Below are 23,321 nucleotides of genomic sequence, written 5' to 3' on the forward strand. Positions count from 1 at the left end.
AGAGCAAAGCCACTATTACAAATGTTTAATTTGTGCATTCATGATGGGCAACAAACAACTGCAGAAATGCCATTTCTCTTTTTATACACCGGGCTGAACAGCAACAGTTGTGACATGAGTATTGGTGTACCATCCATAAAGTTTTCGCCTGTCCTGGCAACAACATGCACAAGCAAAGAATAAAAAACAAAACTCTGTACAATCTATTTTCATCATTAAGAAACGTAGATAATTAAAAACTATTGATAAAATTAGTGCTTTCAGCTTAATTGTGTACATACAGTATGTATATATATAATATACCCTGCCCTCCCCTGTAGTGATTCATCAACAGGTCTCCAACGTCTGAGTCAGTTTATATAAACATGCAAATCAACAGAGTCGTCAGCTGAACATGAAACGTTTAACTGATCACAGAACAGTGTGGGAAGCGTTTTGACAAGAGACCTAAAATAACCTAAATTTAAATGTTTTCAACAAACAGCTCAGCCCTGGAGTTTCATCTGTCATCTGTGTGCACCGTCAGTTCATCAATGTTTGTTTCTTTTAAACCATGAAGAGTTTGTTTGTCTGCTGCTTCAAGAGAGACAGGATGAATTTTGGTTTTTAGTTAGCTGTCACCGTGCCACTCACTTTAGTGTTTTCACTTTGAGGTATCAAGAAAAAAACAAACAAAAAAAAAAAAACACTGTCAGGTCCACCACAACCAGCTGTTCACTGAGGAAAGGAAAACCAAAATAATGAACTGAGATCCAGCTGAACTCGGCTCTGAAAATTCAACGTTCAGGTTTGATTTTATTGCTCCGAAAGACAGGGCAACACCAAGCTGCACTTAGGTATTTAGAAATGAGCTCAGCTGAATCTCAACCTCAAGCTACACAGTCTGATGGCACTAGAGGACATCAGACTGAAAAAAAAACATTAAATATTTTACATTATTTCTTCTACCCAGAAGGCATTTTTAATTATCAACTAATTTCCAAATAAAACTAAGTGATGGTGATTAATTTAACAGCTGCAGCAGCATGTAACGCTGCACGGACAGCTGCTTTAGACTAAAGAGTGTCTCATTGTGTGAAGATATGGAAGCTTCAGGCGAGTTTGTGGACATAAAGACATGTAGACTCTTACTTGGATTTCAAGTCAAGAAGCAGCAGTAGTAGTCAAGATGTTTGTTGTTGTAGCTGACCGTTCAGTGACGAATGCTTTGAGCACTTGAAATTCACCGAATGCCAGTTTGAGACATGATCGTGGAGAAAATGGCAAACTTTTTTTTACAGTGAGATAAAAAAAATGTCCTTAAGCTATGGCGAGGGCTTTGTAATCAAAGAGAAAAAACAACAATAAAATACACAACTGGATATAATCTGTACAGATCAAAAAAAAAAAAAAGAGACAGTGACACTGAATAACATGATTGTGATGTTGCCGTCTTCTCGGAGTTCATATGAAAAACATTCTCAGTGGTCAGACAATGGACACGGCGGCGACGTGTGCAGGAGGATGAAGCGTCCTTCCTCCTTCACTCTCCAACGACAGTTTTGTTTTCTTTTTCTTAAAAAAAAAAAAAAAAAAGTTCTTCATGTAGATTAAAAAAAAAAATAATAAGTGGGCGTCCTCAGGAGGGTTTCTGGAGTTTCTTGTCAATGGCACAGAGTTTTTTGCCCGGAGGCTCGCGGAGCCACGTTTGTTCCTCCACCTCAACTTTTTGGGCAGGGAAGAGGAAAGTTTTAAAATGATGTGAGCTACAGTCATTGCTGTGTTGGTTGGTTCACAGTGTGTGTGAGTGTCTGTGTGTGTGTATGTGTGTGTGTGTAGATTGATAAGAGTGGGGGGTGGGGGTCAGGTGAAGCTAACACCAGTCAGCGATGTAATCAAAGTCAGAGAACATGTTCTGCTCGTCGGAGTTCAGCGCTCGGGGTTCCCTGGGCGGGGTTAAGATCGGAGCCTCTGAGGTAAATTCATCATCGAAGTTGCTGACGTCGTTGGAGCCCTGAATGGTCGGCACAAACGGTGGCTTCACCTTCTTGGCCAAGAGTCCGTTCCAATCCATGTTCTGCCAAGAAAAACAGACAGAGAGGCTCGCGTTAGTTTGATACCACTCTCATTTCTGTCTGTTAAATATAAGGCTACAGCCACCGGGTGGGTTAGCTTAGAATAAACACTGAAACTGAAAAAAAAGCTCACTGATCAAAATGACATTTCCCATTTACTCTTCCTTCAAATAAATAAATAAAAATACACAAGTAGAAAAAAATCTGAGTGTAAATTATGTTTTTGTTACTCACCCTGAAGAATAGATGTTTCTTAACCTCCTCTGCGTCCCTTTCTCCTGCTCCCAGCCGTCGTTCTGGACTCCTCCTCAAAAGCTGAGCACAAAGGAGGAGCGTAAAATACAGTAAATATTAAACACACTGCTCGTTTACTGGATAAAACACAAGCAGAGTTTTCACTTTTTGGGATTATTCAGTTGTTAAAAATTGCTCAAAATCTCTCTCAGTCTAAATACACACCCTCCTCATGATGGAGATGGCTTCAGTCGAGAGGAACCGTGGGTAGCGGACTTCATCGTTGACGATGCTGTCAAACACCTCCTCCTCGTCGTCACCGGGGAAGGGCGACTGAAAAAAAGATGTGCCAAGGAGAAAAATATGAAGACATGACAAATATACAATATGTAATAATGTACAATCACTGAGTGCTTGTGGAGCTTCTGTAAAATCAATTATACAACCCTGATTCCAATAAAGGTGGGACACAAACAAATGAAAACTGAAGAATTTAATGCGTTTTGTTTTTATTTACATTTGTTCAGAGTTTTTTGGAATCAGGATCATTCCTCAGCATCTTGATGGAACATGCACTCACCTCTCCAACCAGCATCTCAAAGATAAGGACGCCCAGGCCCCACCAGTCCACTGCTCGGGTGTACGACGTTTCAGTCAGAACCTCGGGAGCTAAAAACTCTGGCGTGCCACAAAATGTGCTGGTGCGGTCCCTGAAACCCATTCCTGAAAGAGACACAGAGACGCTTTAACAAAAGAACCAAACTTACTTTGAAACAACAAATCGCTATCTGTGTTTGAATCCTTGTTTGGGGATATGTCCAGAATATTCAGGGTGGCAGTTTTATATTCATTTTGAAGCTCTGTGATGTTCTTGAGATCTCTTATGTTAAAATATGCCTTCTGTGTAATGTCGCTTTCCATTTTACCTTCTTTGCAAAGCCCAAAGTCAGCAATCTTTACATATCCCTCTGTATCCAGGAGCAGATTATCCAGCTTCAAATCTCTGCAGAAAGAAGTATAATAAATAGATTTGGATGCTTTCATGCTCCTAACAGAGGTGGGGCTGAATTGAATGACTCGACTTTACTCAAAGTGCTTACCTGTACACAATCTTATGGTCATGTAAGAACTGTAATCCCAATACGACACAGGCTGCATAAAATCTGCAAAATTACAGAACACGCGGCTGATTAGAGGAAGAAATACAGCTAATTAGCTCCCCACACACACACTCGTGTGGAGGAATTAAAGTATTATACAAAGAGTGTAAAAGCCAGTTGTGTCAGTGTACGGTCAGGTTTAGACACTGATGAGAAGAGTTAAAGCTCCGGTCACTCACACAGCCCTGGGCTCAGAGAAAACATCAGCGTGGATGTGCATCATCAGGTCGCCTCCTGCCGCGTACTCCATAACAAAACATACGTGCTCCTGCGTCTGGAAACACGCAAACAGGTTGACCAGGAACGGGTGACGGACGCTGTTGACCGTCTCAAAAATCCTCTTCTCGCACATCAAACTGGCAAAGAGAGGACAAGACTGAGAGTCACGGCAGCAGCAGGTAATATGACATTTGTCCTCGTCTGCTCAAGGACAAAGAACGACATGTCAGCGCTTTACGACTCCTCTGACTGAATCATTTAAAAAACGTTTACCTGTCGACCTCATCACGAGCCACAATATCTCCTTTCTTCAGAGCTTTGATAGCAAACATCTCTCCTGTGCTTTTATATTCCGCTAACAACACCTGAGGAAAGAGACACATTTCAGCTTTTTGCCAGCTTTGTTCTGTTGGACCAGAGCTGAAGCGATTAGTCAATTCATCAGTGATTGAGTTTTGCAAAAAATGTCCAACATTTCCTGGTTGCAGCTTCAGAAACATGAATGCTTGGACTGTTGGTCACATAAAGAAGCAAACTGAAGATCAAATAATCGGTCTATGCCGGATGATGAAATGAAATGTACCTTTCCAAAGTGACCACGTCCGAGCACTGCCACGCATTTGAAGTCTTGGAGGCTGAAGTGGAACTGCTCTTCTTCCCTGAAAAAAGGATTATTACGTGTATCGTGAATTAAATGTAGAGAGACGTGCATAAAGCGAGTGGTCTGAAATACAGAAGCAGCCTGCAACTGACGACGTGATGGTTAACTCTGAGAAGTATGAAGATACAAAGCCAGGGGGCAGTGTTTACACTCAGGTTACTATTTCAGCTCCACTGTGTACTCGCATGTCAGGACATTACAACTGAACAGACCTACAAAGGTGTCAACAAAAAACAACAATGGTGGCAGGTTGCCAGCAAAATGTGTTTTTATAATCCGTCACTGCTGCACTGTCGGTGTCAGTATCACACAGGCGTGAGACTAGAAATAACTGTGTTCTTCCAGTTACCTCTTTTCAGTTAAACACAAACAAGACAAGCACGTGGCTCTCTCATACCTTATCTCTGTGTCTTTCTGGATGGCTGTGAGCTCCAGATCTGAATTCTGGATCGCCTGCTCTACCTCTCTGTCCAGGTCTGGCTTCACCGCTATGCTGTTTCTCTTGTTCAAGAAGTCAAACGAGGCGAGCGCGTCCTGCAGCAAGGATGGAAACAATAGCACGGAGAGATTTTAGGTTGGAGAATTTGATGTATTTTTTTTTTTTATTAAACCAGCACTTCTGTAGTTATATATAGATCTACTGATGACCACAGGTGACAAACACAGTGAGGTGAACAATCGATAAGGTCTTATTGGAAGTTTTATTTTTAATTAAAGCATGGCTTTTTATTAGAAGACTGATCAAAAAATGCTGAAGACTTTTAGAATATTTTGTGGATTTTTCTTTTGATGCTCTTTATTTACCTTTTTATCTCATCTGTCAAATTCTCTACACAGGCGTTTCTCGTCTGACCTTTACACAAACCAAAATCACCGTTTTTCATCTGTGATTACGTCAGCTCATTGCCATCCATTAATACCTGTGATTTTTTTTAAACACAGTACCTGTACTTCCTCCTTGTCGGGCATCTTGTCCTGCACCAGTGGTTCTCGGATGTTGTCGGGTGGCGGGTAGTGTTTGGGTCCTGGGGTGGGTTCTTTGTCAAAGTCCAGCTTGGTCACCAGCGGGTCGCTTTGTATGGGCAGAGGTACATAACTGATTTTTAAACACTGCTTTTACGAGTTAATAGGGCGTTAGTGAGTGTGTGTGTGTGTGTGTGTGTGTGTGTGTGTGTGTGTTTGAGTACCTGCTGGGTGTGGGTGAACCAGGCAGGCTGCTGGGCCCGGTCTCAGCCGCCTGCGGGCTGAAGGAGTTGGTGCTGACGGTTGGTATGGCTCTTCTCACTAGGCGGCCCCAGGTGGCGATGTTAATGTTCATCTGAGGGGCTCGCAGGAAGGTTTTACCTGAAGAAGAAGAAAAAAAAAAAAAGAAGAGGGTAAGAAATGTTTATTGAAGACAGGAGGAGAAAAACAAGATTAATTTCTCCTTTTCTTTAACCACCTAGCTACTGATGTGGAGAGAGATGAAAACTGTATTCAGTGAACCAGTATGTCATTATTATTAGAGACACAATTGTTTGTTTCTCTGATGTTTGTGTGAGAATAACAATAGTACACCTTCTGAGGTGACGCTGACTCACCCTGCTGCTTCGAGAATATCTTCTTTTGTCTTTGCAGCTTTGGTCGTCTCTCAATGACGGGATTGAAAAATGTCACCTGAACACAAGAAAGAAGATTAGACCGGGAGCTGGTTCAATGTGACCTGTCAACTGTCACCAGTGACAGCCAATAAATGTGTGTGTGTGTGTGTGCGCGTGTGTGTACCTCAGCAAACAGCATCCCCTGTGGCTCGAGGTACAGACACATCCCGTGACGCTGGTTGTCCAGGAAGTCCTCCAGCCGCAGGAACTTGACAGCGCAGAGTGAACGCCAGTCACGCCAGTACACCGAGATCTCCAGCTCACGAGACTGCAGGACAGACACACACACAAAAAACACACAAAAACAGATGTGAAACACACAGACTGTGTCAAACACAACACAGAGTCAACAACACAAATGAAGGTCAAGGGCAGAAAAGTGTGTGTGTGTGTGTTACCCGGTCCAGCTCTAATGTAAACTTCTGGTCCCAGGCCTGGTTGCTGACCGACCTCCAGCTTGTTTGGCCGACTACTGTGTTGTCCAGCTTCAGCACCGCGCTGATCTCATCTAAGAAAACATACATGTTATTTGCTAAGTACTGATGAATATAAAAATGCTCTGACTGTCTGTCATTCAGCTAGTATTACAGACATGATGTCACGTTCAGTGTAATCAATCTATCTTTAAATCAGTATCTACTCGTTTCGTGTACGAGGTCAGGTCGACTTACTGGAGAGCTCCTCGCTCTTTGTCAAGTTCCGCGAGCTCACGCCTCGGTTTCGGTTTGCTCGGCTAATGAAGGATGAGCGTGTCTCGCTGGGGCTCCAGCCGGGCAGCGGCACGGATGCAGCTTTGGAACGACCTGGGACATTTTCCAGAAGGTCCTGACAGCCCATGAGCCTGACGTCTAACGTGCCTGGAGGTGAGACGATACACATCCATATATCACACGATCTGTCTTAGTCCAAGTCGTACAGTTCAGTGATTATTATCAGTTTTGTTTTAAACTGGTCTATGTATATAGTATTGGTTAGAAGCCTGTAGTCTCCTTAAAAAGATAAATTTAGATGTTTACTAAGTTAGGCTTTTTTCTGTTAAACTGGTCGAGTTCAGATTTGACAGTTAATGTTTGCCAATCTACCTGTAGACTACCTCAGACCTACGAGCTGTTTCCTCGGTAACAATTAACGATTTGTTGACAAATGAAAATCAATGAAAGTCATGCAGTTGCTAACAGTGTTGTTTTGAAAGCCATGAGAAAGTGAAGTCATTAAAGAGCAAAGTTAACATAATGTAATGTCTTTTCTTTCCACAAGAACAAAAAAGCTGCTCAGACGTTGTAGTTCAGTCTACTAAAAAATATGAAATGTTCTCAATATATCAAGTATTGCACAGACGTAACAGAATCACACATTTACTAATAGTTTCTCCCCCAAAGTCACACCTCACATAAAAGAGAAACCTTCAGCAGCAGTGTTGGAGATTATGCTGATCACTCCCTACACTCTGAGTCATGAGAAACGATTCACGTATTTTGGGAGAATGTATGAATTTATGTACATTTATAACAAACAGCAAGATGACAATTAGATGACAGAAGAAGAAGTCGTAATAAGAAGCGACCTGAGTCTTGGAGCAACTTTTCTGGTTTCTAACTAACAAATGTTAGACAGAAACAATTAATAGACACAGTAAAAAGAGACTTTCCCCAAAATCCAGGAGACAAACAACAAGGGTGTTATTGTATCTCGATAAATAAGAAGAAAACGAACACAGTCGAGTTAGAAATGTATATCTTAGTTGGTTCCCATGTTTTGTTTATGTTTGCTGATGTTTCTGTGTTACTGAAAGACCCTATTAATGGAACGTATGCATCAGTGTCCAATATTTAAGTGAGTGTGTTTTAAACAGTGAGTTTATTATGTGTAATCAGTAGCCATCAGTGTCTCTTTTGTCTGGTTTACCTGTGAGTGCGGCGGGTTTAGTCACGGTGCTATACTGGTTCTGTGTGGAGATGATGCTGGATCTGGGACTGAGAGCCGGTGAGGACAGCAGGGACAACTCTTCCACAATGCTGCTGCTGCGAGGGTGATTTTTAGGCAACTCGTTGAGGCGCTGCTCCAAGGAGTATCGCAGGAGGTCGAGCTTTTGACTGGACTCATTAAAACGAGCCTGGGCCTAGACAGAGAGTGAGAGAGAGAAAGAGAGAGGAGGGGAGGAAGTACAGAGGAAGCAAAGGGGGGTGGGAGGAAATAAAATAGTAGAGGTGGAAGGTGGATGGAAAGAGAGAAACATCAATTACATGGCCCGTTTTACTTTAGTAGAGCACAGCAGCAGTGCAGGGATCAGTTTCATTTAAAGCTCATGAAACTTGCATCAGGTCGAAAGTGATGAAAGTTTTAAACCATCACTGTATACACAACTCTCAAACATCTACCTCCGAGTGTGCTTTTTTTTCTGTGACTTTTCCCGAGCCCAGGAGTTTCATGACGTTCTTGGCTCCCTCGGCCACGGCGGACTCTATCTTGGCGTGGTGACACAGCTCCTCCACCCGCAGGTCCAGCGGGCTGATGATGGGCTTGTCTGGAGGACAAGGGAGGACATGATTCTTTTAATTAGACGTGATTTCTCTTATTATTTCTAAAAAAAATAAAAATAAAATGAAAAATAATATCAATGAATGCGGGCGAAGGCTCACCCATCACATCATTGCTTTCGAAGCTCAGCTCGTTGGCCTGGCTGGCCTTGAGGATTTGCATCCTGATGAACTCGATCTTCGTCTTGCTGTCCTGAAGCATTTGCTGGGCAGTCGCTAGCAACTTACGATCCTACGGACATAATTAACAATGAAACAATCACTGAAATGAAACATACTTTGATATAAATTAATGAGTCAAATGTTTTCTTTTAAATAATGTTTTGTCTTCTGAGTAAAATAACTGCACGTCATCCTTCAACACTTAGTGTTTTGTTGTTGTGAGCATGTTACACAAACAGCCAGGACGCCAGTTCATGCCCTTAATTGGAGTTAAAGAACGAGTGACCACATGGAAAATCTTATTCATCAGAAAAAGAAGGTGGAATCTCATTGTACGCTGTAATTGCTGACCCTCGAATACGTGCAAATACACACACTCACACACATACACATGTGTACGCACATACACACACACAAGAAGTAAGCAAACTCCACCCAGAATTCCTCTCAAGTTTAAATCAGTGGTTGTTGATGGCGCCGCACACAGGAAGGACCTCTGTCCAACAGGCATTTCCTCTCTGACATCAGGACAGGACTATTTCCAACTGGAAGGTGCGTATGTCTGTCTGTCTGACCTTGGGAAGGTTGCTTACAAGACATTGTGACCTCCCCTGGTCAGACAGTGGGAGCCATGTGGCAGTTTTTTAGTCAGTTACTGTACAACAAACACACACACAGCAGCTCTGCAGGTACCTCTACAAAACTCAAAGAGCTTCATGTTCTCCTGAGTAAAATGTGCCCTCATGTATCCACTCAATCATATGATGAAGAGCAAAGTTGACATGAAACCCTACACTACACTAAACCGTCCACTACAAAGTGGCTTCAATTACTACTGACAGACACAGGAGCCAAGATGAGCCTGAGCGCCTCTCGGTGCTCCAGCTGTTATTAGTCCCGGTGACTTACACACACCTCCCAACTAAATTATAGTTTTCCTCTCTCCACAAGGACCGTACGAGCTTTGTGAACAAACAGCGGTGCATATGACACACAGCATGTGTCAGCGCCTTCTCATGTTTCCTCCTCCCCTACAGTGAAGCTGTAAAAGCCAACATGTATCACTCTACCATCTGCAGACTGGAAACCAGCTCGCTCACTCCAGTTTTCATGTCATTAAGTACATACAGTACCTTTATAAAAAGACTCTGGAAACTCTTTAACCTTGGTGCATATGTTGTAGGTTGGTGCGCGGGTTGTAGTCAGCAAGATCAAAAGAAAACAGCCATTAAAGTATGTACATTAATGAGGATTTGCATGTTTAGGAAACAAAGATTTCCAAATATTCTGGAAAATGAAGCAAATTCAAATTGTGGTGAATGTAAGGCAGGCGCACCTACATCAGATTATTAAAGATTATGAAACAGATTATGGTCATGGCTTAAGCAGGGTTCATGCAGTTTATGCAGAGTACAATTCAAGCACTTTCAAGTTGAGCGGCAATGATTAATTAGTCGATCGCCCTAAAAATAATCACAAATCATTTATGTTTTTCCTGGGTTTTATCTTTGGGTTTTGGACAAAACTTCCTGCCTCAAAACATCACCTTGGCAAAACTGGAATGGACATTATTCAAGATCTTCTGACATTTAAGAAACCAAACGATTAATCTAGAAAACAATCCGCCTTTATCGTTACATCTAAATTGTTACTATAAATGCAACAAAATATCGGTTAAAAAAATCCTTTATACCCACAGCAATCAATTGTTACTTTGTTCCGTGGTTTACAGGAGTGATTGTGTAGAAGAAACAAAGATTATGATGAAAATCAGGCATGTTTCAAAGCCTATATTCAAATTCAACGATATTCAATGATATTCCTAACCTTGAAAACATATAAAATCAACCATTTTCCAAACTGTACAAACTCATGCAAGCCAAAAAAGTGAAGAAAGACTGACTGATCTAAACCACTGGGGGGTAAAATGGAAAGTGAGCACACACAGAACAGAAATGTTGTTTATAACGATAATCCCTCATGGCAGAGGGAAAACTGGCAAGTGATTCAAAGTTGAACCAGGAGGTTGATTTGTAAATTGTGACTGTTTGTAAACTGATGGATTTTTTATTTTTTTTTAACAACTGTTGGTTTGGTCATAATTTTACCGTTCACCCTCGTTTTCTAAATAAGTTCAGCTCACATGAGGGTTTGTTTAAAACCTTTATTACTGTCTGACTGCTCCGCTTTCTTGCCCAATTAGAATTTTTTTTGGTGATGTCACGACGCTGCCAGATGTACAGATGTACAAAAGCCAAACCCAGCTCATCTCAAACTGGAATCATCCGATAATACAAAACAAGTGATGTGTCTGACTGTACACACTTGGCAGCCTGACATGAACCAGCTCGAACCTGAAAGTCAGGTGAACGCTCCCTCCCTCTCTCCCTCTCTCTCTCTCTCCCGTTGAATCCTACCTTGGAGGGCCCGTTGGAGTACATTAGAATCATGTTCTCGGCACCCTGTTTGACCTTGAGCTCAATGTCGTTCTGCCTTTTCAGGGCGGCCAGGCGGCTGCTGCTGGTGCACATTCTCGCCTCGCTGTTGGGTGTGTCTGGGGTCAAAGGGCATTCTGGGTAAAGACAGAAAAAGAGAGCATGAGTTGCAACCTCGTGACATTTTGGAAACAACCACAGATATACGACTCTGTATACGCTACTCCTGGAGTTTGTCACAAATATACACTGACTGTAAATAGTACCTCAGCATGCATGTGCTATTTTTGGCTGACATCCATTTTGAAGTTTAGCTAAACACTCCTGCAGCACGGCATAAAACGACCTGCAACTTTGCTTACAAAAACACGTCATAGCAGCTTCAGTGGTCACATAATGTACCCAGAAAGCTCTGCTGTTTATAATATGATGAAGTGTGTTAGCGCAAGACTACAACTGACTACAACTGACTCTCCCTCTCAACACAAAACTACCTTGACGAGTCAACGACGGCATTAAGATCGGACATAAAGCTGAATTTCAGATCAATAAGTGATGTCAGATAGTGGATGTGTCTTGTTTATAACTCTTTGACTTCATCACGCAGACACAGAAAAGAGAAACATGTGATTACATCAAAAAGTTAACCTCAGAGCGTACAAATACTCAGTTTGACTTGAATTTAATTTGGTACGATGTTTTGATATTAAAGCCAATCACTGCTAATTCAGGGGAATTTTCTGTTATCTCAATGGATCTCTCGCGAAGTCTTTTCAAATTTCAACAGCAGAGGGAAACCCTGCGGCTGTCTCTATTCTGAGGAACATAAAAAAACAAAAAAACAAGTGTGAACACGCAGACAACTACTACAACTGCGGTGACATTACTGCACAATGAAAACATGCTGCGAACACGTAGGACAACATAGATCCATTAAAATGTCAATTTCACATCAAAAATGAACTTCTTAACCCCAAAAGCTGCTGTGACTGGGCCGATATATGTTTAGCCTTTTGAGTTTTTTTATGCATTCACACACACAAAGTGAAAATGAAGATAGGTGCCATCTATTTCCCTGAGCTGGACCACAGTTCTTGGTGATGAGCTCACCGTTTTGGGTTTTTTTTGGCGTGTCTGGACTCGAAAAGGTGCAGTGAAAAAGCCCTCCCCGCACTGATCACTGCAGCACAAAACATTCCCACACATACACACACACACACGCGCATGTGAAGTGGGCAAAAAAAACCTGCCTGACTTCTCCTGACTTGACTTGCAAGTTCAGTTACGGAGTCTATGGTGTCATAAAGCAACTTCTCTCGGAAAGGTCCGTAAGTGTACGCTTGACACAGGCAATACTCTGTATACTATGCAATACTATGTATTCTCACTCGGACCAACAAAATAGAATCATATAATGTATAGGACTTAAACTCATGACATAATATCCGATTCCCCTGAAGGTGTCTCGAGTCCTCCTGGCACTACCTTAAAATAACAACGCTGAGGAAAATCAGTTATTCTGGTTGAAGCTGCCAAACACAGATAACAATAACCAGCAGGCAGGTCTGTGATTCATTCAATCTGAATGTTTCATCAAAACAGTGTCTAAAAGATTCTTTTGAACACCTGTGTGATACGGGCAAAGGAGCATGTGATTCTTTGAACTGAAGGTCTGATTCATCTAATGGACTTTAATAAGATGAGAGAGCATCACTGCTGAGGTTTTTGTTGAGCAGGAAGGGAGGATGTTAGCCATCCTGAGGCAATCCACACACACACACACACCACACACACACTAAACACAGAGTGGGCTTGGGGCAAAACTGACTTTATCATTTATGAAATCAACAAAGCATAATAAGGGTCTGTGGCACAGCAGTGATTACTTTAAAATCACATTAAGTCAGTGTCATCAGAAAATCACTTTTCTTGCACGTGCACAAGTGTAGCTTATGTCATGCAGTCTACGTTCGGGGCTTTCCTCTGCGTGTGTGTGTGTGTGTGTGTGTGTTTTGGTCAAGGTCACATCCAGCCAAGAATTCAAGAAACCCACCCCTCCTTCTCCTCCTTCAGCCCACGCTGGGCCCGAGGACAAGATACTGAGCTACCGAATAGCTGCAGGGCTGAGTCACTGCTGGACAGCGGACAAGGGGAACCCTCCCTCAGATTAACCTCCTCTGTATCTGATGAGGAGGCAACGAGCAACGCGCTAACAATACTCTCTAAACAATTACATCATGATTTGGAGAGCTGGACTGAATACCGGCTTAGGGGCTTGTCATTTGATATGTGATACGATGACTGGAAGGAAAACAGTCTGGACTTGTATTCAAGCCTCTTTATGAATGAGATAATGTATGACAGCAGGACTTCACTGGTGACCCCGTGTCAGAGCTGCTGCTGCTGCTGCTTCTAGACGGTTCCTGAGTGAGTGTCGGTCCATTTCTGGCCTTAGCTGACTGTCGGAGAATAACCAGAACCCCCTCTAACTTTCTCCTGGAACAAAAAACACATTCTGGCTTCTCGCAGAGGCAGGGCAACTCCTTCCTCCTAGTTCAGGGAACAAGTGCAGTCTCTTGCGGATTCGAGAGCTAAAGTGCATTTCATCGAGTCGTCTCATGACCGCTGAGCCGAGCCGCTCTCAGTCCCTTCTCTATCATTTTGCGATGGCCAGCGACATTCCGCTGCCGTCGCGTCACTCAAAAAGAAAGCCCTCGTTCATCTGATAGAGAATCACCAATTCAGGCTAAATTTGTTCCTACTTAAGATAACCATTTACCAAGACAGCCTCCCTTCACTCCCCCAGCACACACACACATCTCTCCTCATCTACTTCCTAATGTCAACTGAACCGGGGGGACATGATGGCAACAGGCAGACAAACGTCATTCCTTCTCTTCCTAAATTCACTGACACTCGCCACCAACAAATACTACATAAGGCCACTTCTGTAACAAAACTATATGGAACGGACACTGCTGTTGTGGTTAACTCTCTCCAAATTCCATTGTAGTCGACAAACGCACAGGGGCAGGCTTTCAACAGCCTCGGAGGGGAACAATCGACAGCTCATTGTAACTGTCGGAGGAATGTGGAATGCAACAATGTCAGCCTCTGGAGAGTGAGTCACCTCCAAACACTGAATGTGCTCTGTTTGTGTGTGTGTGTGTTTATATAGGTGCTGTTCTGACAGCGTTGGCAAAATTATTTACTCAGTTTTTACGTTTGCAATAAGCCAGTATTTTTAAGAGAGGGCTAAGGAGGTGATGACAATAATTGGAAGAGAGGCTGAATGCCATTTTGTGACAAATAATGTGTCTTGCTAGCAAAAAACAGTCAGCACATGGAAATGGCAGCAGGAAAAACCTTCCAGCCAAGCACAATCTACTTATAAATACAGATTTATTTATAGATCTGGCTGTAGACGCATACATCTATAAGAAGTGACCCATTACAAATGTCACTGAAAGACCACTGCTCCTCTACAAACATTGTGTTGTTCCTCTCAGCCCGCTTTATGTGTACGGTAGTTAGGTTTAGTATAGTGTTGGCTTACATCAGCTGTCTTTACTACTTGGTTAATGTTTACTGAATCCTCTGGAACTGCTTTGCAGTCGTGTTTCTGTTGTTACCTAGCAGTTCTTCAGGGTCTTTGACCACAATGTGAGCGTTGAGCTCTTGCAGCTCCTGGTGAAGCTCCTCAACCTTCTTGTTCGATTTTTTCAGCATGTTGTCCACATATGCCAGGCTCTTCTTGTCTGTGGTGACCTGATGAAAGGAGAGGAGAGTGGAGGTGGCATCAGAATGTTTTCATTAAGATTTAAAAAAGGAAATGTTCACCAGTTTCAATCATGAGTTTCAGTTTACTATAGTCACAAGAGTATTTATCATCTGTGAAAACTGAGGGAGTTAAGTCTTTGTCAGCTCGGCCAACAAACTGGGAGCATGGAGTTCAACAGCATTTACCAGGGTGTAAGAAAAATGCTGTTCGTTGCATTATGGGAAATGTAGGATACAGTGGTTTTGAAAACTGAATCATACTAGGGACTAAAAGTCGGGATATTTCATCCTCCTCAATTTTGATCATTTTATTTCAGCTACTTATGAGTAATGTAAGTTTAAAGACTTGAAACACATTCTGTGATTTTACCTTTCGCAGGTTCTCGGCACCCTCTTTGATCTTCAGCTCTTTGCGGATCTCGCGGCGGATCTGCTCCTTGATCTCATCCAGCTTCTGTTGGACCATTGTGTCAGACAGGTCCAGGTTGTGTCCCAGACCCAGTCGCTCCGCCACCAGCTGGCCCCTGGCATCCCCCTGAGGGCGGACAGCAGAAGTAGAGGAGATGAGAGGAAGAATGTAATTTAGAGGAGGTCAGCAAGGGAGTAGGATGAGGAAAATGGGATAGCAGACAAAGAGGAGGAGAGGACATGGAGAGGTCAGTGACTCAGTAAACAAATAGACTGTGCTTACTGGCACTTTTTGAGTAGCATTTAACTGACACGACTTATCAATACAAACTGTTAGAACAGAAAGCGCTGCACCAACTTGTCATGTTTCAAAACAGCTTCAGCTATTTCCTCATAAACACATTTGCATGCATTTCCATTTTGTCATGAGTGCCAGCTTACGACAGCAGCAAGGAAGTGATAAACAGAGGAGGAGCTACAGAGATAGTTACAGCCCAGCAGTCACAAAGCGTTTCATAATAACAAAATTGGTGTGAAGTCAGTGCCACCTGATCCTGAACAAACTACTTCAAAGAGTGCATCTGAAATCATGAAGGTGCTGAAAGTATCTTCATACGGTTCAGAGCTGGCTGGAACCGGCTGCAGTGTTGCTGTCAGTCAACATTTACCTGCATCCTTGAAGCCGTCACCTTCACTAAAGAGGGATTAGAAGGCACTTCCTGAACGGCTGCAGCTTTAAAGTTCATCATCAATACAATGGTGGCACCGGTGACGTTCCACTAGTTGATCACAGCATATGGCTGTGACTTAGTGTGACCGCGAATAATCAGTTTACTCCATGTCACTACACAGTTCATCAATCTGAAGATCTTCGGGCTGAAAATATCTTCTGACATAAACTTTTACATGTGTTATATTGTTACATTTTAACGTTTTCATCGTTACAGCTCAAACTTGCAAACCAAATATAAAGCGTGCCCTCGCATAGGTACTAATATTTGCTCGGTTAGGTATGTATACGCGTGGCTATTCAACATCTGTGGCCTTTTTCAGTGTAATAAAGTGCACTCATTCAAATCGCTTTGTAACTGACTCCTGATAACACCTGAATGTGTCGAATGTAAAGGTGAACCAGACCTCGCCGCCCTGCGAAAGCCTCTGGAACTGTGCCCGAGTTTAAGAGTGTGGAAATCAGCTTATTCCATTCATAAAATGAGGTGCAAAAAAAAAAAAGAAAAAAACAGCACATCACCACTCTGTGACCACCACTGGATCTGCATATTGATGCATTCAAGCCATCAAGACTTTACTATTCAATTTTTAAGTTTTACTTAAGAAAGCAGTCAGACCAAACACTCACTAACATTTAGGCTTAATGCAATTAGCTTCAATTTAGTGGGCTACTGTTATAATTACATCTGCCAAAAGGGAAGATGGTAAGTTTGAGTCAACAGGATAAAACCTCAAAGCTTCATTGATCTTTATGCCTTACCATAACTTCATCAGTTTCAGTCAACTCCATCTCGAGATCCATTGAACCAACCAGTACGCGCATGTTCTGCTGACCAGCTAAACTATCATTACACAAACTCCACTGAAGTTCTGTTGTCTGGTCGGATGATATCCTCCGCCACAAAGGTTAGGCTACACCGTGGCTGGCAGAGGCTCCGTCCAAAGCCACATTCATTCACAAGTATCCAATTTTCTACAGCTGTCTCTCTCTCTCTCTCCCTTTTTGCGCCGTCTTTCTCATGCAGACCGTTGACATCAACAGGGAAGATAAACCGTCTGAGCAGCGTCAGCCAAATCCCTCTTAGCTTCTAACTCTGTGAGGTCAGAGCAGCCCAGAATGGGACCTAATCTCACTCCAGGGAGCGGGACTGTGTCTAAAATTAACCCACGTCAAAAACATAACACTGGCTGTTCATTGTGGCCCCTCACCCCCCCGCTGGAAAGCATCTTGTGTGGTGGAGGAGAAGTTCTGACACCCAACAACTGAGGGTTCAAGACAGAGTACAGGGTGATGCTCATGTCTCACCAGGAATGAACCCTGCTAAGCTGCCATTGTGCTGTCCTTCATCAATGCTGCTGTTTCACAGATTACGGGGGGGGGGGTTACCCACAATGTTTAATACCGGGGGTTGGCCACATCCACCTACTTTCCTAGAGGAGAGGACACATTTCACACAGTGGATCATATTCAGTGGTTATTCTTTAGGCCTTCATCTACCAACTAGATCGATCATACAACATGTTGCATCAGGATCTGAGTGCCTCAGCTAAACGGTTACCTGAAGGAAACCTTGAATCATCTCCTCTAACTTTGACTGATAAGATTTATGCTGGGGAAATGCATGTTAGGTAAGATAAGGGATTTCCACAGGCTCAGGCATACTCTCATTCAACCCTCTTGAATCCCCCTCACTCTCTTCTATAGGTGCTCACTTCAGAGGAAACTATAGTTTGCACATATCCTGGTCCAGCGGCCCCTTGATGACTCATAGGTAAAATGGAGGTCACAACTTCTGGAAGTGGAAGAATAGTGTGTGTGTGTGTGTGTGTGTGGTGGGGGGGGGGGCTCTCTTCTTCATCTCACTGCCTTGAAAAACTTGTTTGCACTGTAGCCGTGTTTGCCCAATGTGCTATGAGGACAGCATGAGGACACCCAAAAAGGGCCTATTTTACTGCGCAACAATGCAAGGAAATCCATGAAAGGCCGATCAGATAAGGGGGAAATAAATCAGCTAGTAGACCCACAAGGCCTGCGCTTTAATTTGAGATCAAACAAAGAAACTATATCCAGACAGCAAGCGCTCATTTACAGAATTAGTTTCACCTCTTGTTTCTCTCCAAGTGCAATACTTCCTTGAGTTGCTCTTTTACCTGAATGGCCCTTATCATGTCTTGCTGCTCGAACATATTGCTCTGTCAGGGGGAGTGACGCCACGCCGAGTCTCGAGACATATTAGGTTCAAAGATGAGTGAGGAAGGAATTGTAAGCAAATGTTTCCACTCATACCACAATGCATACGCTTTCTGATGGATGGAGGAAACTTGTTCTTGTCAGTGTGGCTCTGCTAGCAGCTCTGTGAAATGTTCAAGGCTCACAACAAATGAAAAGACTGCATCTAAAACCTTTGTAGCTACACGTTTTATTAAATGTTACAAAAAAAATATGCTGCCATCTAGGGCCTGTATTTAATAAAACTGTTGCTAATACACTCGCAAAAAGGTTGGGCAACTGTTACCTACACATGCTGAACCTGTTAAAGGGCTCTTCCAGTGACTAAGACATGAAAGGAAACTGTGAAGTAAAAGCAAACATTAGGTCTGAGCCTCAAGTTTAAGCAGGTTAACTTGCTCTTTAAGCCTGAAAGCCCCAAGTCCAACAACAAGAGCACCATTCAGACAATAGGACAATGGAAAAGTTGAGGGCACTATCCAGGCTTACGCTTAAAAAGCCAAGCCCTTGCCATTTCAGTGCACAGCCTATCTCGGCCTACAACCTGACACCGAGGCCGTGTCTTACCCCTGCAGCTGGCTGCAGAGTGTTGGCCACAGCCTGGTGCTCTGCTGCGACCAGAAATAGCACCACAGGCTAATAAACACAGATCCTACAAATGCAGCCTTCACACGAGCCCTAGACATATCCCATGCCAAGTCAAACTGTAGGTAATGTCTTGCACTTCGGGTCAATGTTAATGGTCATTTCGGAGCCGGACACACACAGCAAATTTATTGTGTCTCCAGAAAAAGTGGCGTTGCAGTGTCACAACGGAGAGCGAGCGATAAACTGCGCCGAAGCACCTGTTGTCCTGCTGAGTTGATCTGGTTCCACACCATATAATCCACCGTGGTAAAATACGTTAAAGTTTAGCAGGCTTGGTTCCCCCTGGCTAAACATAGAAGTGAAAGCATGACTTCCAGATTTTTTCATTCAGGAAAATAACATAGGGCTGGGCTTATGTTATTGTTAGGTTAACAAACATGATCAATCCAAATATGGGAACAATGCATGCATTACGTTTTTACCTTTAAACCAGAGAACAAGCACTGCACGCTATAGATGCAATAATATTACTCTGTGTAGTGAATCTTCTGTGCATCTATCCTTTCATTTAAATAATATAGTTATTACTTTAGCAGTAATGATATTTATAGAAAGTATATAATTTGGGTTATTTGCCTGGTTAGTTTATTGTACATTTTACCTCTATCATAAAGACACGAAATAAAGCAGAAAGAGTATTGAAGAACAGTTGTACGACGTGTTTTAATTTTTAATAGATTTATAGGGGAATATGCATCCAAAATTGCCTCATCATGATTTACATACATATCAGTAGAATATTCTCATAACTAATCAGCTCAGTGATTATCACCCAAGCGTTGATGATGAAATAGTGTACCTTTACATTACTTTGCCAGGCTTACCGACCAGCTTTATAATAAACATTACCAAATATTGTGATGATATCCCAAACAAAAGGACATCTTTATCCGTTTATGTGCTCATATTCGAGCAGGAAACAGCTGCTGTAGCCTACACCTGCTTTGCCATGAGCATACAGTGTTCCGACTACAGTGTTAAATATGACTTAGAGTGACGATTTGATTTTAAAACCCATGTTGGAAAATATTGTCCATACATGGAGGAGATAAAGCATTTGAGCAAACACCTGTGTGTTAACATTATAAGCCATTTTATGATTAAACTGGTTCAGCAAAAGCATCACTGAGGCAACAGGTCAACACCACCTGTTGCAGTGCTCAGTTTCAGCCCCATAAGAAAACTAACACTTCACAGGTTTAGACTTTTATTTTGGAGTATTATTATTTCCCCACAATAAAGATGGCTAACAGTGTCTGAGTGATCAGGCTGGTATCGATATGAACATGGAGACATTTTAGGGGAGGTAAAAAGCAACAGGTGATTAAACTTTAATTGGTTAAAGTTTATCTTTGGACATCATTTATAACAGAAATATGTATTTCAGGTCTGACGTCACTCAAGTGAAACCACATTAATCAGTGAGTCATGACTGTTCATAGAGAATAACGACACATGTAAGACTTACATTCACACTATCCTCTTTATATACATATTTATAAATAAATAAACATTTTTTTTAAGTGTATTTGCATGCTGGCTGAGACATTTACGGACTTGCGAGGCGTTCAAATACATCAGGTTTGTAACGTGTTTAACTTTACGTCAGGCAACACTTGCTCTCTTATTTAAAAAAAATAAAAAATAATAATAATAATAATACAGTATAAAACTTATTTACATATTAAAACTATAAAACAGAGCGTCAACAATACGTGAATACACTGTTTATTTTCTTCAAATGAACACAGGTTAAGTTAACGTTAGGCTCCAGAGCTGTACGTTAACGTTTAACAGCCGTTACTTGACTCAACGCAAAGCAACATTAACGTCTAACGTTTAAACAATAACGACCGTTACATTAATTAACACAGCAGCTGGCGGTTATAACTGCCGGTTTGAAACTTTCGGGATAAGTAAGTTTGGATAATTGTTTCCCAGGCCTCAATCCATGGATAATTCCCAGACAACACTTTGGGCTCTAGCAGAGGCCCTTCACTTAAATACAACACCACACACTCACAGCGGCTCGACTTTAATGACATTAAACAGTTCGCTAACCTGTAACTGACCCCCGGGAAGAAGTTTGTGCACTTTTCGCAACAGTTGTCAACTTTTCCTACCTGCACGGAATCGGCGGCCATCTTGGTTTTCGCCTTTGAATCAAATCCTACGGGGAGAGAGGAGGGGAGGTGGAACTCCAAAAACAAGCCTTGTTTTAAGTTTCCCTCTCTGGCGACAAAAAGAAGTGATTATTTGGACCAAATCATCGGTCATCTCGGGTACACGGGGCTTCCCATGTCGTCTTCACACTTCATTTACGCGGTCACACCGTCCTAGAGGGGTCCTGGGGGGGTGGACTTGGTGCTCATAAATAAGAAAGCTGAAGCATAAATCTGTCCCAGTGCAGTTGGAGAAAGAGGCGGTGGTTACAGTGGAAGAGTCCGCCCAGAGGAGCTGCAGTGCCGCCGCTGCTGCTGCTGGTGGGGCTGCTCTCAGCCCGGACAGTTAACACACACGTGATCCACAACTTCATATAGGCTGGCCTTACCTCATGCTCGGAGCCTGAAATCATCCTGGGGTAAACATAAACATGAAAAATAATCATTAATGTCAAGTCAGGATGCTTTAAATCGAGTTAAGAGTGTGTTCAAATTCAAAATCAAACAAAGGAAACTCCTTGGATATGTGCCATTTTAGTCAGTATTGAGATACTTTGCTTTATTAAAAGCACCGTTGATGTCCCAAATGCATTTATGTTTACAATCACACATGTCAAGAAATACTTCAAAGTGAAAAGAACAGATGAAGCTGGAGATGAATGTCACTGCTAAAGAGGAAATATGGGAAGAAGTGTGTAAAGGGGGACATATCCTAATTTATGATCCACTTTGGAAAGACTTAATCTGCGAATTAAAAACAAGTAATAATAACACGAGTGAAACAAATTTGTAAACAGACTAGAAGTCACACACATTTTCATACCTGGCAGGGTTTCATGACATTTTGAATATTGGTTTACTACAGGCCCATTGTACTATATTATAGGAGTTATTCCTGGTGGTGCAATGGAAAATAGAGAAGTTTGCATATCCATATCCTTTTATTGGTGCCAAAACTAGAAGATTACCTCATCTTGGCTCAAACCACTGCCACCAACTCTATATCAATTTTTTTTTATGTTTGTTTGCAGACAAAACAGCTGTCTACATTTAAAATGTGTACAATTATGAATAGGCATTTAGTTAAAAAATAAAAGAAATACTCAATTACAAGTAAAAGTCTCTATACAATATCAAAAATAAATATACTGATTATACTAAATGGCTCCAACAGGTACAGACATTGTAGCACTCAGATTATTTATCTTTAAGTAAAAGCAGCAATATTGTTATTGAAATATTCAATAACAAGTAAAATCCTGAATGCCTAAATTTTAGTAGTAATTATTATTACATATTATGATCAAAATATACTCATTAATTCTCTCTCAAACACAAAGTTAATCAGAATTTTCCCTTCCAAAATGCTTTTTATGTTTATAAATACTGTAACATTTGATTATTAGACACATTAACATGAGCAGCATACTTATATTTGGTCAGAGTGGATATAACTTCAACTGCTTACTGTTGGAGAGTTTATTCTATAACAGTGCATCCCTTGTTTTGTAAAGCAAGAAAAGAAACTTTAATAGGGTAAAAAAAAAGTATATTTCCCTCTCAAATGTAGTAAAATAGAAGTATAGAGTGGCACAAAATAGAAATACTGTACTAAAATAAAAGTGCCATCAAACTGAACTAGAATAAGACTGTACCTCAGATGACTTGTCAATATTGATCATCAAACTATAAGTTAATTCATAAGGATCATGCAGACACTGTACAAACCTGCTGTTAATAGAGTTGCAATGCTAACAAAAGGTGCTTTATACTAAATAACAGTCACAGTTTACTTTTGTGTTGCCAAGCCAGATAGATGGGGAGGAACTGCTGTGAACAAACCACAGGACTGAACACTGAACTCTTCTCCACTGGGGCCAGTGCATGACATGTCACACCTTGGTGAGAAGACTTACTGCTGCATTACATAACGCACAGGGACACAGTCATCACAAGCCATATGTCTCAGAGACTGGGAACTCTCTGTGCTTATGGCGTGGTGTCACAGATATTTATCACTGTGGACAACAATGCCGGGCCCTCATTCATAAACTGAGCGTTGTCCACATAATAAATATAGCAGAGGCCTTGTTGGGTAGACTTATGAATTATGTGGTCCTGTTAAGCTCTACCCCAGAAAGGTCTACTCTTTGTTTCTGTCTCCATAGTGACGCTCTCCAGAGCCTGACTAAAGACAGGTGCTTCAGACAGGACGTCATGGTATTGTCTTTCATTTATGGATCGATATGGCCTGTTTAA

General features: G+C 42.0%; 1 protein-coding gene across 2 annotated transcripts; it reads right to left on the reverse strand.

Annotated features, from left to right (window-relative positions):
• Window positions 1–10: 10 nt before the first annotated feature.
• On the reverse strand, window positions 11–21,431 carry pkn2a (protein kinase N2a). 2 transcript variants are annotated; one of them, XM_027285198.1, is made up of 23 exons: window positions 21,024–21,431; window positions 15,253–15,417; window positions 14,735–14,870; window positions 11,085–11,239; window positions 8,608–8,737; window positions 8,347–8,492; window positions 7,874–8,087; window positions 6,640–6,825; window positions 6,367–6,476; window positions 6,093–6,236; window positions 5,909–5,984; window positions 5,516–5,672; window positions 5,274–5,400; window positions 4,726–4,862; window positions 4,251–4,326; window positions 3,941–4,032; window positions 3,628–3,804; window positions 3,389–3,451; window positions 3,215–3,291; window positions 2,869–3,011; window positions 2,514–2,621; window positions 2,289–2,369; window positions 11–2,056 (listed from the first exon to the last, which is right to left on the reverse strand). In XM_027285198.1, the coding sequence occupies exons 1-23, from the start codon at window positions 21,042–21,044 to the stop codon at window positions 1,853–1,855; spliced, it is 2,925 nt and encodes a 974-aa protein (XP_027140999.1). In that variant the 5' UTR covers window positions 21,045–21,431; the 3' UTR covers window positions 11–1,852. The 2 variants fall into 2 exon arrangements, with proteins under 2 accessions (XP_027140999.1, XP_027141000.1); XM_027285199.1 differs by lacking the exon at window positions 21,024–21,431 and adding an exon at window positions 20,962–20,980.
• Between the last annotated feature and the right edge of the window lie 1,890 nt (window positions 21,432–23,321).

The sequence above is a fragment of the Larimichthys crocea genome, chromosome XII (genome assembly GCF_000972845.2).
Source record: "Larimichthys crocea isolate SSNF chromosome XII, L_crocea_2.0, whole genome shotgun sequence".
Lineage (NCBI taxonomy): Eukaryota > Metazoa > Chordata > Actinopteri > Sciaenidae > Larimichthys > Larimichthys crocea.

Excerpts from the sequence above, each read along its gene's own strand:
- pkn2a (XM_027285198.1), bottom strand. The coding sequence starts at position 21,044 with ATGGCCGCCGATTCCGTGCAG. Across the intron at positions 14,871-15,252 it reads GTGCCGAGAACCTGCGAAAG|GTCACCACAGACAAGAAGAG; the intron begins GTAAAATCACAG and ends TCCTTTCATCAG. Across the intron at positions 2,370-2,513 it reads CCATCTCCATCATGAGGAGG|CTTTTGAGGAGGAGTCCAGA; the intron begins GTGTGTATTTAG and ends CTTTGTGCTCAG.